This window comes from Hyperolius riggenbachi, chromosome 11 (genome assembly GCF_040937935.1).
Source record: "Hyperolius riggenbachi isolate aHypRig1 chromosome 11, aHypRig1.pri, whole genome shotgun sequence".
In the NCBI taxonomy this organism is placed as follows: Eukaryota; Metazoa; Chordata; class Amphibia; order Anura; family Hyperoliidae; genus Hyperolius; species Hyperolius riggenbachi.
Genome location: NC_090656.1, coordinates 216066292 through 216079349, shown reverse-complemented (window position 1 = coordinate 216079349; position 13058 = coordinate 216066292). Strand labels below are relative to the sequence as shown.

The following is a 13058-nucleotide window of genomic DNA, read 5'->3' as shown; positions in this document are numbered from 1 at the left end:
TAGTCCTTTGAGAAGGCCTAGGGACAAAAAGCTCATCCGCCAAGCTATTATATTGCCCTCTGATGTATTTATACATGTTAATTAGATCTCCTCTAAGGCGTCTTTTCTCTAGACTAAATAAACCCAGTTTATCTAACCTTTCTTGGTAAGTGAGACCTTCCATCCCACGTATCAATTTTGTTGCTCGTCTCTGCACCTGCTCTAAAACTGCAATATCTTTTTTGTAATGTGGTGCCCAGAACTGAATTCCATATTCCAGATGTGGCCTTACTAGAGAGTTAAACAGGGGCAATATTATGCTAGCATCTCGAGTTTTTATTTCCCTTTTAATGCATCCCAAAATTTTGTTAGCTTTAGCTGCAGCGGCTTGGCATTGAGTACGATTATTTAACTTGTTGTCGATGAGTACTCCTAAGTCCTTCTCCAAGTTTGATGTCCCCAACTGTATCCCATTTATTTTGTATGGTGTTAGACCATTGGTACGACCAAAATGCATGACTTTACATTTGTCAACATTGAATTTCATCTGCCATGTATGTGCCCATATAGCCATCCTATCCAGATCCTGTTGCAATATAACACTATCTTCCTTAGAGTTGATGATTCTGCACAATTTTGTATCATCTGCAAAAATAGCAACATTGCTCACTACTGTATCCACTAGGTCATTAATAAATAAATTGAAGAGCACTGGACCCAGTACAGACCCCTGTGGGACCCCACTGCTAACAGTCTCCCATTTTGAGTATGATCCATTGACCACAACTCTTTGTTTTCTGTCCATTAGCCAGTTCCCTATCCATGCACACAGACTCTTCCCCAGTCCTTGCATCCTCATCTTTTGCACCAGACTTTTGTGGGGAACAGTGTCGAATGCCTTAGCAAAGTCTAAGTATATCACATCTACAGCATTCCCAATATCCATATTAGCATTCACTACCTCATAAAAGCTGAGCATGTTAGTCAAACAGGACCTGTCTTTAGTAAACCCATGTTGATGCTGAGAAATAAGATTATTTTCTACTATGAAGTCATGTATAGTATCTCTTAGTAACCCCTCAAATAGTTTGCATACAACTGATGTTAAGCTTACAGGTCTATAATTTCCTGGATCTGATTTTTTGCCCTTCTTAAATAATGGGAAAACGTGGGCTGTACGCCAATCCACTGGGACTCTGCCAGTCGCAAGAGAGTCACAAAAGATAAGATAAAGGGGTTTATCTATAACTGAACTTAATTCCCTTAGGACCCGAGGATGCATGCCATCCGGGCCAGGTGCCTTGTCTATTTTTAATTTATTTAGTCTTGCCTTTACTTCTTCCTGCGTTAAGTATTTAATATTACAGTTAGAAGATTGAGACTCTTCCGCCTCTGTAATTTGCAACAGTGCTGTTTCCTTTGTAAAGACAGAAGCAAAGAAAGCATTTAATAACTCTGCCTTACCTTGGTCATCCACCATTGAGTTCCCACCCTCATCCTTTAGGAGTCCTATACAGTCAACCTTTCTTTTTTTAGAGTTGATGTACTTGTAAAACTTTTTTGGGTTAGATTTGATATCCCTAGCGATTTGATTTTCAGCTTCGATCTTTGCCAGCCTAATTTCTTTTTTACAATTTTTATTGCACTCCTTATAATTGCTTAGTGCAGCCTCGGTCCCCTCCTGTTTTAGGACCTTAAAGGCATTCTTTTTCCTCTTCCCTGTGGAATGAATCATTGCAGTGAATGTAGTGAAGTAGTCAGGGTGGAGAAGAGAGCGTTGTTACTGGCTGACCATGCATTCTGCTGCAATGTGAGGGTGTGGAGCATGACATCATGCTGTAGGCAGGGCAAAAGTACAACGCTACTGGCAGTCGCTCAGCCAAGTTGATCCACCTGGCAGAACGCTGGCCCGGCCGCATATCGGGGCTGGTGTTTACATGCCGGATTCTTGGCTGAGACGGTTGCTGTCGGGTGCCTCAGCCGACTTTAATCTAGCGTGTGTACAGGGCTTAACATGGGTACAGTATACCTACACATTATAACCCACATAGCGCTGCTTTGCATACTACACAGAAAACACTCTCACCATATTACAGTACTATCACCTGCATATCCATGTGGGCAAAAACCACACCTTTAGCAATGTTCCCATTGTATGTCCAGGCCCCCACCACAGCTTGCGCCTCTTCACCACACCTCCAGTCAAGCACACCAGAAAGAATTTGTGAAAAGAAGACATTTTCATTTCTCAAATCCTTCTGGTCCTTTTCTTCCATGTTCCATCACTATTATTTTTTTTATATAAGCAAGGCAATAACACAGAGACAGTTATAGAGGGAGCAGGATGGTCCAGAGGGGCTCCCTGACATGCCTATGGATATGTGGAACCAACAACCCATGCTTTCTTGGAGGGGTTTTGTAACGAATGTGGAATCGTCTCCGCGGTCAGCGCACCAGACGTGCACTGACGCGGCGGATTTCCTCCACAAGCGTATAATTGAGGGCACCCAGGCTAGGTGCTATGCACCCGCAGAGGGCAATTCCCACCGGCAGATGGCGCTGTGGAGTGCAGGCGAACACAGCCGCTGCACAGCCACAGATGCCAAATGGGAATTGTACAGATCCAGGACAAGGTACAATCAGGCAGGGCTGGATAGCCCACAGGGAACAGAGCAAAGGGACAGAACCAATGTGTGCCCACCAAACTAGTCGCCACCCAGCAACGGCGAACACACAACAGCGGAAACGAAGTAGGAAACGCATTCGCAAGAATGGCGATTGCCAATAGCGACACAAGACTGAGCAGGACAGAGCACAAGGGTAGCAAAGGCACAGCAAATCATACAAAGAGAAAGATAAGGAAAATAATAAACGCTAGCTGAACGCGAACACCGCACTCATTCGCAACAGTGCACGCGTTCGTGCGCGGTCTCCGCGTGTTACGCACAACAGAGACAAGCACGCCTAACTAACCAAAGACAGACAAACACGAAACAGAGAACGCGAGCGCTTGCTTAACGGTTACCTCACCGAGCCTACAGCAAGCGTTCGTATCGGACAAGACAGACAAACGTGAAACAGGAACTAGGCAGAAAGGATCCACCGCTCTTCCGTCAGAGCAAGTGTGATCCAAGCAGAAACACAGATCAGAAAGATCCACAGCCGCTACCGCTAGCAGTTAGTGCGATCCAGGAAGACAGATCAGAAGGATCCACAGCACTAGCGCTAGGCACAGATCAGAAAGATCCACAGCCGCTACCGCTAGCAGTTAGTGCGATCCAGGAAGACAGATCAGAAGGATCCACAGCACTAGCGCTAGGCGAGTGTGATCCAGGCAGACAGAGTAGCAGAACAGAAGGATCCACAGCACTAGCGAAAGTGACCAGCGCGATCCAGGTACAGAGTAGCAGAACAGAAGGATCCACAGCACTAGCGGAAAGTGGCTAGCGCGATCCAAGGAGACAGATCAGAAGAGATAGCTGGTAGCAACCGCTGCACCAGCTATACTCCAAGAACAGAGATCAGAACCATTTCCTGTCGACCACCACTGGGACAGGACAATCGCAACAGAACAAACAAACAGATAAGCAATCCTAACTGCACTAAGGAAACCTGCCTAGTGCAGTTTTCCAGGAATTACTCTAAGATAACTTCAACAAGAAGTAGCATGGCTGACACGCTCTAGGAGTGTTTACTACAAACCCTGAAGGAATGACCAGCAAAGGACTGTGGGCAATCCCAACCTTTATACAGCCAGTCATCACAGGAGGCAGGTAGGGGATTTGCATAACGAATGTATGCAAATTCCTCAGCAGCAAGCTGCAATACTGACAAAAAGTCTCTCTTAAAGAGACCTGCAGAATGCAGACCTGAACAGTGGTCAAAAAGCTGCCTGTCTGCACAGGCAGCTGAGCAGATTCTCACAGGTTTATACTGTATACTGGGCTTCGTGTGAGGTCCCTTTACATTTTGTTCTGTAAACATCTACCCAGCACTTGATCTCCTCACATTAGATTGGCTGAGTGCAGGGGCATAACTACAGAGGAGCAGTCCCTGTAACCACAGGAGGGCCCAGAGCTGTAGGCGGGCCCTACTACTATTTCTCTCCCTCCTTCAGATCAGGTGTTTTTGTGGTTGCATTTAGGGAAGGCCCATCAAACTTTTTTTTTGGGGGGGGGGGGGGCGATTTATATTTACACCCTTGATTGAGTGGATCACCAGTTCTCTGCACAGCAGCCCATATGCACTTGGGGAAAAAAACAGAGTTAGGACACCTATGTTTACCTGGGTAATTCTGCGCAGTATAGGTGACTAAGCATAAGAATGCATTCTTCTGTGAACTAAGACCCTGGCTTTTAACTTAGCTGTAGGGATAACAGTTGTGCCTGGATGAGTGAATCTGTGAATGCATTTGTTTGAACATTTGCATGCGAGAGTGCGAAGGGTTAATCGATTTTTGCTGTTTTCTAGCCACACCCCCTTCAGCACCTCCCTTTCCTTAATAAACTTATTTAATGTCCTAACTAGGAGGCGATGTGCCTGGATATATAGGTTTTTTTTTTCTTGTTACTGACCCCTGTGGCTAGGGTTTGAATTCAGTGCACTCCCTCCTTCCCCTGTATGTGTTTGTCAGCATGCACACAGCTTATGCTGGTGTATGTGCATGGTGCACATAGACACATAACGTTAGCTCCCTTGTGCGATTGGTAAGATGCACTATCTGTCCCAGGAGAGGACGTCAGGATGTGTGCTCCTAATCCCTAGATAGGTTTGATGCAATTAATGTGTTTGCATGTCTGCACTATGCATGTTACAGGGCCAGAGTTAGGACACCTATGTTTACCTGGGTACTTCTGCGCAGTATAGGTGACTAAGCATAAGAATGCATTCTTCTGTGAACTAAAACCCCGGCTTTTAACTTAGCTGCATGGGATAACAGTGGTGCCTGGATGAGTGAATCTGTGAATGCAGTTGTTTGAACATTTGCATGCGAGAGTGCGAAGGGTTAATAGATTTTTGCTTTTTTTATATGCACTTGGAAAGCGTATGATTTGAGGTAAAGGAAGGCATTGTATGGAAGAAGCAGCACAGTGCTCTATCTGGATCTAAATATACCTGGCTCTAAATATACCTGATGAATGTCAAACCTGCTTGGTTATGAAACCTCAATGCAGCATCATATTGCACTGAAAGTGGACCTGAACTTGCACAAGGCAGAAGGAAAAATGAGAAATGCACCCTGTATGTATTTAGAGAGTTTAGCCTGTCTAATTCCCCCTCATCTGTGACTAATCCCAAACATAATTTGATCTCTCATTTAGGTCAGCTGGCTGCCTCGGCAGAGCAGAAAATTGTCTGCTTCCATGAAAGCAGGAAGTAGACACTGCAGATGTATTGCAGGATTTGTATCAGCTGCAACAAACAAATGGTTTTCATTAAAGGTTATGCTGTTGCTTCTCTTTTAGGCTTCTTTTCCACGGACAGTTGGACTGTGTGCTCGGCAAGCAGTTACCAGGCAGCAGTTTGCAGTTACCAGGCAGCAGCGAGCAGTTTGAGAGTGCAAGAGGCATTTCTCTGCCCATCAACTGTCCGTGGAAAAGATGCCTTAGAGCAGAGAGGAAGTCTGAGTTCAGGTCCACCTTAACCCACATGCCTGTTGGATATGGGTCACCAACAATCTCATTTATTGTGTTAGCCACTAGCGATCTGCAAGTTGTGAGCCCACATCTCTTTAACCCCCTTGGCGGTACGCAGTTTCTGAGTCTGCGTCCGCCGGGAGGTTTTTTGACCCCATATTTTTTTTAAACCGCTTTAGCTAGCATTTCGCTAGCTAAGCGTATGTATTAGGTTGCTCCGGTCCCCCCCCCCATGCCTGCCGATCGCCGCCGGCTATACGTACCTCGCCACGATCCCACGAAGAGCGCAGTTTACCGATCGGCCTCCGGCGTTGCTATGGCGACGATCGGAGATGACGTCATCGACGTCATCCGCAACCCCGATCGCCGTCATCGCGATGCCTGGAGCAGATTGGGCGGCTGCGCCGGTGTGGGAACGCTGGGGGGTACATATCCCGGAATTGCGGGCGATCGCGGGGGACCGGAGAAACTTTGTGCATATGCTTAGCTAGCGAACCGCTAGCTAAAGCATATTGCACCAGTTTTGTTTTTTTTAAGTCCTGGGGCCATGTGATCCTCAGCGGCGGCTACCCCGTGTGTAGCACGGGGTTACCACTAAGGAGGTTAAAGTGAATTTAAGGTGAGAGATATGGAGGCGGCCATATTTATTTCCATTTAAACAATACCAGTTGCCTGGCCGCCCTGCTAATCTATTTGGCTGCAGTAGTGTTTGAATAACACCAGAAACAAGCATGCAGCTCAGCTTATCTAGTCAGCTCTGATAAAGCTACAGCTGAAAGCATTAGAGGCAGAGGATCATCAGCAGGACAGCCAGGGAACTGGTAGTGCTTAAAAATACATAAATATGGCAGCCTCCATATCAATCTTACCTGGGGTTCACTTTTGCTCTGCACTTGCTCAGCCTTGTGAGCTCCTCATATGAGGTTATCAGTCTGATTAATGGACTACCATTCTTCTCCTGTGTGCCCAATATACTTCTACAAAGAAAGGGACTGACCAGGAGAATCCAAACGATCTCTGATTGCTTGAGATGGGCCTGCCTGAGAGATCAGTGGAGGCCAAACTGACAGCAAACGTAGGTACGGGGCAATGGTCACCTTATGTCCATACATAGCTTTAGTTACGTCTCCGATCATAAATATTTAATCACTCTAATCTCATCAATATGGCCGGCTCCATTGGGGCAAGCAAGGACAAAGTTAATTAGAATTTGTTTTATGACCCCCTTCGCCTCTCTCTGGTAATAGGCCGAGCGGTGAAATCTCCGGTAATGACGCCGCCCCTCCCCCTCTCACACCCCGAGGCTGCTGGGGGAAGATTAGTCAATAACCACAGAAAAAAAAAAAATTCCTTCTGGCGGCCGGGCTATAAAAATGCACGTTATTACTGGTCATTTATACCGAAATTATAGATAAACCCAGCATGAGCCCTAATGGATACCATAAAACGCCGGGCGGAGAGATGTGCCGCGGATCAAGAATTATTTCTCGAATAACGTGACATTAAAACTGAAACACAGCCAGAGAGCGCGCGGCAGATTAATCCTCCAGGATCTCAATGGAATTATTAGGCTGGAGTGGGGTGAAGTGCTTCGGCAAAAGGACGTTTGGGACACCGCAAGCGTCTCCAGAGAAGGTCAAGTCACCTGGTGAGCAATGAGAGCCTGTTAATCCTTCCCAGCTACCCGTAATGAGACCTACTCCAAGAAGAAGAGGTATTAACGAGGATCTGTCACTGAGCACAGAGGAGGAGAAGACTCCGATGGAAGCAGATTTTTTTTTTCTTACAGGGTCTATTTATATCGATTTGGTGCATTAAAGGATACCCCAACTGAAATGTGACATAATGAGATAGACATGGGTATGTACAGTGCCTAGCACACAAATAACTATGCTGTGTTCCTTTTTTTATTTTTCTGCCTGAAAGAGTTAAATATAAGGTATGCAAGTGGCTGACTCAGTCCTGACTCAGACAGGAAGTGACTACGGTGTGACCCTGATTGATAAGAAATTCCAACTATAAAACACTTTCCTAGCAGAAAATGGCTTCTGAGAGCAAGAAAGAGATAAAAAAGGGGAATTTCTTATCAGTGGGGGTCACACTGTAGTCACTTCCTGTCTGAGTCAGGACTGAGTCAGCCACTTACATACCTGATATTTAACTCTTTCAGGCAGAGAAAGAAAAAAAGGAACACAGCATAGTTACCTGTGTGCTAGGCACTGTACATACACATGTCTATCTCATTATGTCACATTTCAGTTGGGGTATCCTTTAAGGGCAAATCATATGTAAAGATCTACCTACTGATTTGAGGATGATTATCACCACTTTCTACCCGCCCCCCATCTTTATACTTGCTGCCAGAGTGAGAATTAAGGTATCCCTACATCTAACAACTTCAATCCCATTTGTTTTTATTTTCTTTAAATTCAATAAAAACTAACAAAAAACAGTGCCGCCAAGTGCATGCCTGATCGTAAATGCAACCAATTTTGGGCCAAGCATGTAGCTTGGACATGCTGCAAGATGTTGGGCCGTCGTGGTCGATCGGGTGAACGGCGGTAACAGTGAGCGATATGGGATGAGCGACAAACACCATGAACCCCGCTGGCGCTGTCCCACCTATTGTTAAATGTGCCTCCCCCCCCCCTGTGCACTATACTTTATATGTGTGTCCCCCCCATTAGGCACCCCACGTGGTTGGTGGAGTAACCTGGAAGTATTTATGCGAATTGCAGCCGAGCCAGCCACGGACAGGTAGTGCACCGGGCACGTTTAACATTTGGGGTGACAGAGTTGGGTCGGTGAGGCGGCGTCAGTATGAATTTGACCGGGAATCAGCCTGCGGTGTATGGATATGAGAGAGAGAGAGCGAGAGAAAAAACATTGTGATACATTGTCTGATGTATGTCACCTTAAATGTCAAACTACAATACTTTGCCTTCAGATCATTTGAAGATCAGAGATTAAGGAAATACAAACACAAATAAACCCCAAATCCCTCCTGCACTGACCTACTGTATTATTAATTTCTCTTACTAATACGGTAACCTCCTCCCACACATCACTGCAAGACTTCTCTCAGGCTGTCCCCAGTCAGTAAGGCCTGGAACCCACTAGCAGTGCTTTTTCTAAGCCCTTGTGATCCCACTGAAGGGATCGGAGTGTTAAAAAAAAAAAAAAAAAAAAAAAAAAAAAAACTCCCAAAGCATTACATTTCCAAGAGCTTTTCAAATCACAAGTGCTCAGAAAAGCACTGCTAGTGGGTCCCAGGCCTAATACTTGTTTCACGGCTTAAGGGTGCTGAAAATAATTTGGGTGCCAAAAAAAGCCTTTCGTGGAATATCAGTAAAATTACGGCTATTCCAATACTTCATTCCAATGGAAAATATCAGTAATTTTTACCAACACCTAATCTGACCTTTATCTCACATGAGCCGTTTCTCCTCAGGTCTGTAATCCCTCCGCCGATTATACCTAAACTACTCTCACATGAGCCGTTCTGCTACTCCTACTGTCTAACCCCAACTGACCCACTCATTGCAAAATGCCTAGGCCTAAAAGACCACCCTCCCAACCGATGCCTAACCCTAACAGTCCCCACCACAAACAAAATGCCCAACCCTAAGGGCTCTTTCACACAAGTAGCTGATCCGTGCGTTTTGGTGGATCGCTCTTAGAATGCAGTAAGTGCGGTAACAGCTTTTGACTTTCATATTACCTTTCACGTTAGACAAAGTGTTCCAGAGCATCACGTTGTAACTCTTCTGGGAGCTTTCAGTCTGCCACAAGTGTTTTTTCCCATCGGGTGAATTAGAACTAGCATCACTGATCAGCGGTGAACCGCAACTTCCCGACGTCACGCCTTAGGCCATAACGCGTGCACGACATCGGGTTTGTGCATCCACCCCAGTATAGGTAGGTAGTATAGGTAGCCAGAGGTGTTTAGTAGGAGTAGACCCCCTTCAGTGTAGGTAGTGAGAGGTGTCCCCCTTCCTTCCCTTTCCGCCTAAGCTCCACTTAGTATATGTAGGTCCCTCCACCATCCATTGTTGTCTGTGGGCTCTCCATTACTCACAGACCTCAGATCAGTGGGGAAGGAAGGAAGGCACACAGAACCGATGCATCACACGTCACATGCTGGAAGTGACCAGTGATGACACTTCCGCATATGAAGTGCTCGGTGTCTGCAGTCACTGTGCGCCCTCCCTCTCTCTCTCTGATCTCCACTGATCTGAGGTCTGAGTGATGGGGAGACACCAGGGCAGGCAGGTTGTCCATGGCAAGAGCCATGCCTGCACCCCTCTTGATACGCCACTGCTCTGCCTACTGTTTTCTGTGTTAACCCACCTTTTACATTGTCAAATCAATGAACCCCTAAGCTTAAAATCTAAGAGGGGCAACACAATCAGGGCTGTGGATTTGGAGTAATTTTGGATACCTGGAGTCGGAGTCTGAGTCTGTTTCATAAACGGAGGCGAAGTCCACAAGGTTCCCGAAGTTCCCTGGTAAGAATTAGACTAGGGAGTTGGAGTCAAGAAGTTGGAGCAATTCTGGCTACTTGGAGTTGAAGGTTTCGGAGTCGGATGATTTTTGTACCAATCCCACAGCCCTGCGCACAATACACAGTAGGAGTGAAAAACAACTCTGCTCCAACAGAAACACACATTGAGGTGGGAGGGAAGAGGACACATCAGGGTTACAGTCCATGTTCCATCGCCTTTCAATATATAAGCCTGACAGAACAGTGTCCTCCACCCTTCTTACTGCATCTGGTATTTCCTCACCTCTTAGATTGTCTCACACCTGCGGTCTACAGTATTACTAATTAATGGTATAACACTGCATAATATGCTAGCACTGTATAAATGAAGAATACTACTTCTATTATTTCGCTGTGCATGTGTTTGTACAAAGCTTCAACCCCCCCCCCCCCCCCCCAAAAAAGGCACCATTTATGAAAGGTTCATGTATCCAGAACTAGGACCAGCACCTGCCCATTGTGGGCTGATCAGAAGCATTTCTAGACCATGGACCGTAGTGTCAACATCGCAATAGCCCTCCCTAGTACAGTGGCATAACTAAGGAACTTGGGGCCTTGTGAGAGTTTTACATGGTGCCCCAAGCACTCTATTAATATGGGGCCCCAAAACCCACGAGGACGGTTGCAGTGTCTGAGAGGTGTATTTAGAGTAAGGTAAAAGTTTAAGGATTACAACTATGCAAGATAGATAGACAGATAGAAGGTGTTGATTACCAGCATAGCACCAATGAAAAGCTAATAAGATGGATGGAGGGTCCCTCTGGTGCAGGGGCCCAATGCAGTCACAACCTCTGCATTCCCCATCGCTGCGCCACTGCCTACACCATATCTGCTCCTCAAAAATACCCACACCACCACCACACACATCCACCAGCCAATCAGAGTATTGCCTCTACCCCCACACTACTATGAACCACTTTGTTGGTGGCAGTGGTAATAATTATCCCTATATGTCAGAGATTGCTTAAGACCCCTTGACACCCACTAGGCCCCAGGCATCTGCCCAGTTTGCCTGGTGGATGATCCTGCTCTACTACACGTACCTCACCTTGTATAGTGGGGATCACTGCAATGGTCATGCAACTGAGACTTCAAAAAGATTTTTGTTTTGTTGGGGGTGGTGGGGGGGAAATGTCAGGAAATCAGGCCTTTAGCAATCAAATTTCCATATTTCTCTTATTTCTTAATTTAATCAATAACTGGTGGCCCTTTTTTTCTCCTCAGTGCTTCAGCAAGTGAACACAGACATTGGGCTTGATTCACAAAAGAGGGCTAACTGATAGCACGGCCGTTTTCGCGCAAATGTTTGCGTTGCGTGCGATCGCAAATTTTTGCACAAAACGATAATGTTTTTGTGCGCAAATGCAAATGTTTGCGCAGAATCAATATTGTTTGCACACAAAAAATTTGCGATCGCACGCAACGCAAACATTTGCACGAAAACGGCCGTGCTATCAGTTAGCACTCTTTTGTGAATCAAGCCCAATGTCTAAGCTAGATCAAAATGCACAGTTTACAAAAATGCAAACACATGGCTCAACTCCCAAGCACCACACAGACTGCAACAGCGGGAGCTACATGTATATAGCTCAGTGTTCTCCCCGGACTCTTTTAGCTGGGTGCTCCACCCGGCTAGTTTTGATGAGCACCCGGCTGTTATCAGCTCACCTCCTCCTATTCTGTAAGCAGAGTTGTGCACAGAAGCACCCGCCCTGCATTCTATTATCTTTCCCTACCTGGCTACTTTTTCATGCCACCCAGCTGGAAAAAATTTCTGGGGAGAACACTGTAACTACATAAGTCAAAGAGAAATAAAGATCTACCGTGCTCGTCTCATTTACCAACACTGTATATCTTTATTGCTCTTTATCAAAATGCACAGTGCTCAGTATGCAGGGGTTTGCATGTAACAATCAAGCAACAGCTTGCACAGGAAGCTTAGATCTCACCAGTTAATGCAGATACAGTGCTAGTGTGCTCCTCTGTCCACATATCTGTGCAGCCTGGATGATGGTGTAGCATTGCAGCCATGCACAAGCAAGTCACAGATGACAGGTAGTTCCCTCAGTAATCAGGCAGCTTACACAGGAAGCACAGGTCTCACTGGGTGGCGCTTTTGAGGTAATCGATGCAGGCCCAGTGTAGTGGGCTGATCATGAGTGGCTACAAGTGGCTGCCAGCCTATCTACCAACCACGCCTCATGGCTCTCCGACTGACGTATGACGCAAGTGCCCGCCCACTTTCTACTATAGCCGGATACAGAATACAGCATGGGTCAAAAACAGGTTTACTATAACAGAAGTTTTTATATCTGAATTTACTGTACCAGGAGTTACTCCCATATACTTATAATGGTGCTTTGCCGGGACCTGGACACAGTTTACTATACCTGAATGTTTACTATATCAGAGCTTACTATAACAAGATTACACTGTATATTACGATCAAAACACCAACCTAGCTGGGCTTCTCTAATTCACCATAACAAGATGAAGGAGAACGTGTATCTTTGAGGCTTCTTGCACACAGGGACGTTACAGGCGCACGTTAGTGCAGCCTGTAACGCTTCCCCAACGCACAGCAATGTAACACAAGTGGGCTGTTCACACTTCCTACGTTGCGTTACATTGTAACGCAGCAAAGTGCTGCATGCTGTGCGTTTTGCGCGGCTAAGCCGCGTTAGACTGTTTGCACATGCTCAGTCATGTTGGGGAGGAGGGGAGAGCGGCCGGGCACATGGCTAATTAATATTCACTGCACTCAGTGACGTGCAGTGTTTACTTCCTGTAGTGGCAGTCTGTGCGGCGATTGGCCGGGCGGGACCACGTGATGCCACATGCGTCCAAGAGTACGCATCACGGTATCACGGACGCCAGAGTGAGCTGCACAACGCGGCTCA

The 13058-nt window shown here is 46.2% G+C and overlaps 1 protein-coding gene across 5 annotated transcripts in view; it reads right to left on the bottom strand.

Moving 5' to 3' along the window:
- NELL1 (neural EGFL like 1) overlaps positions 1-13058 on the bottom strand; it is a 1178134-nt gene that overhangs the window by 1093594 nt on the left and 71482 nt on the right. Inside the window, exon 2 of one of the 5 annotated variants that reach the window (XM_068260434.1) lies at positions 10057-10227. The exons of the other annotated variants lie outside the window; for them this stretch is intronic. Coding sequence (XP_068116535.1) covers positions 10057-10084 — 28 coding nt within the window. The 5' untranslated portion in view covers positions 10085-10227. The remainder of the gene's footprint in view (positions 1-10056; positions 10228-13058) is intronic. 5 annotated transcript variants of the gene reach the window in all.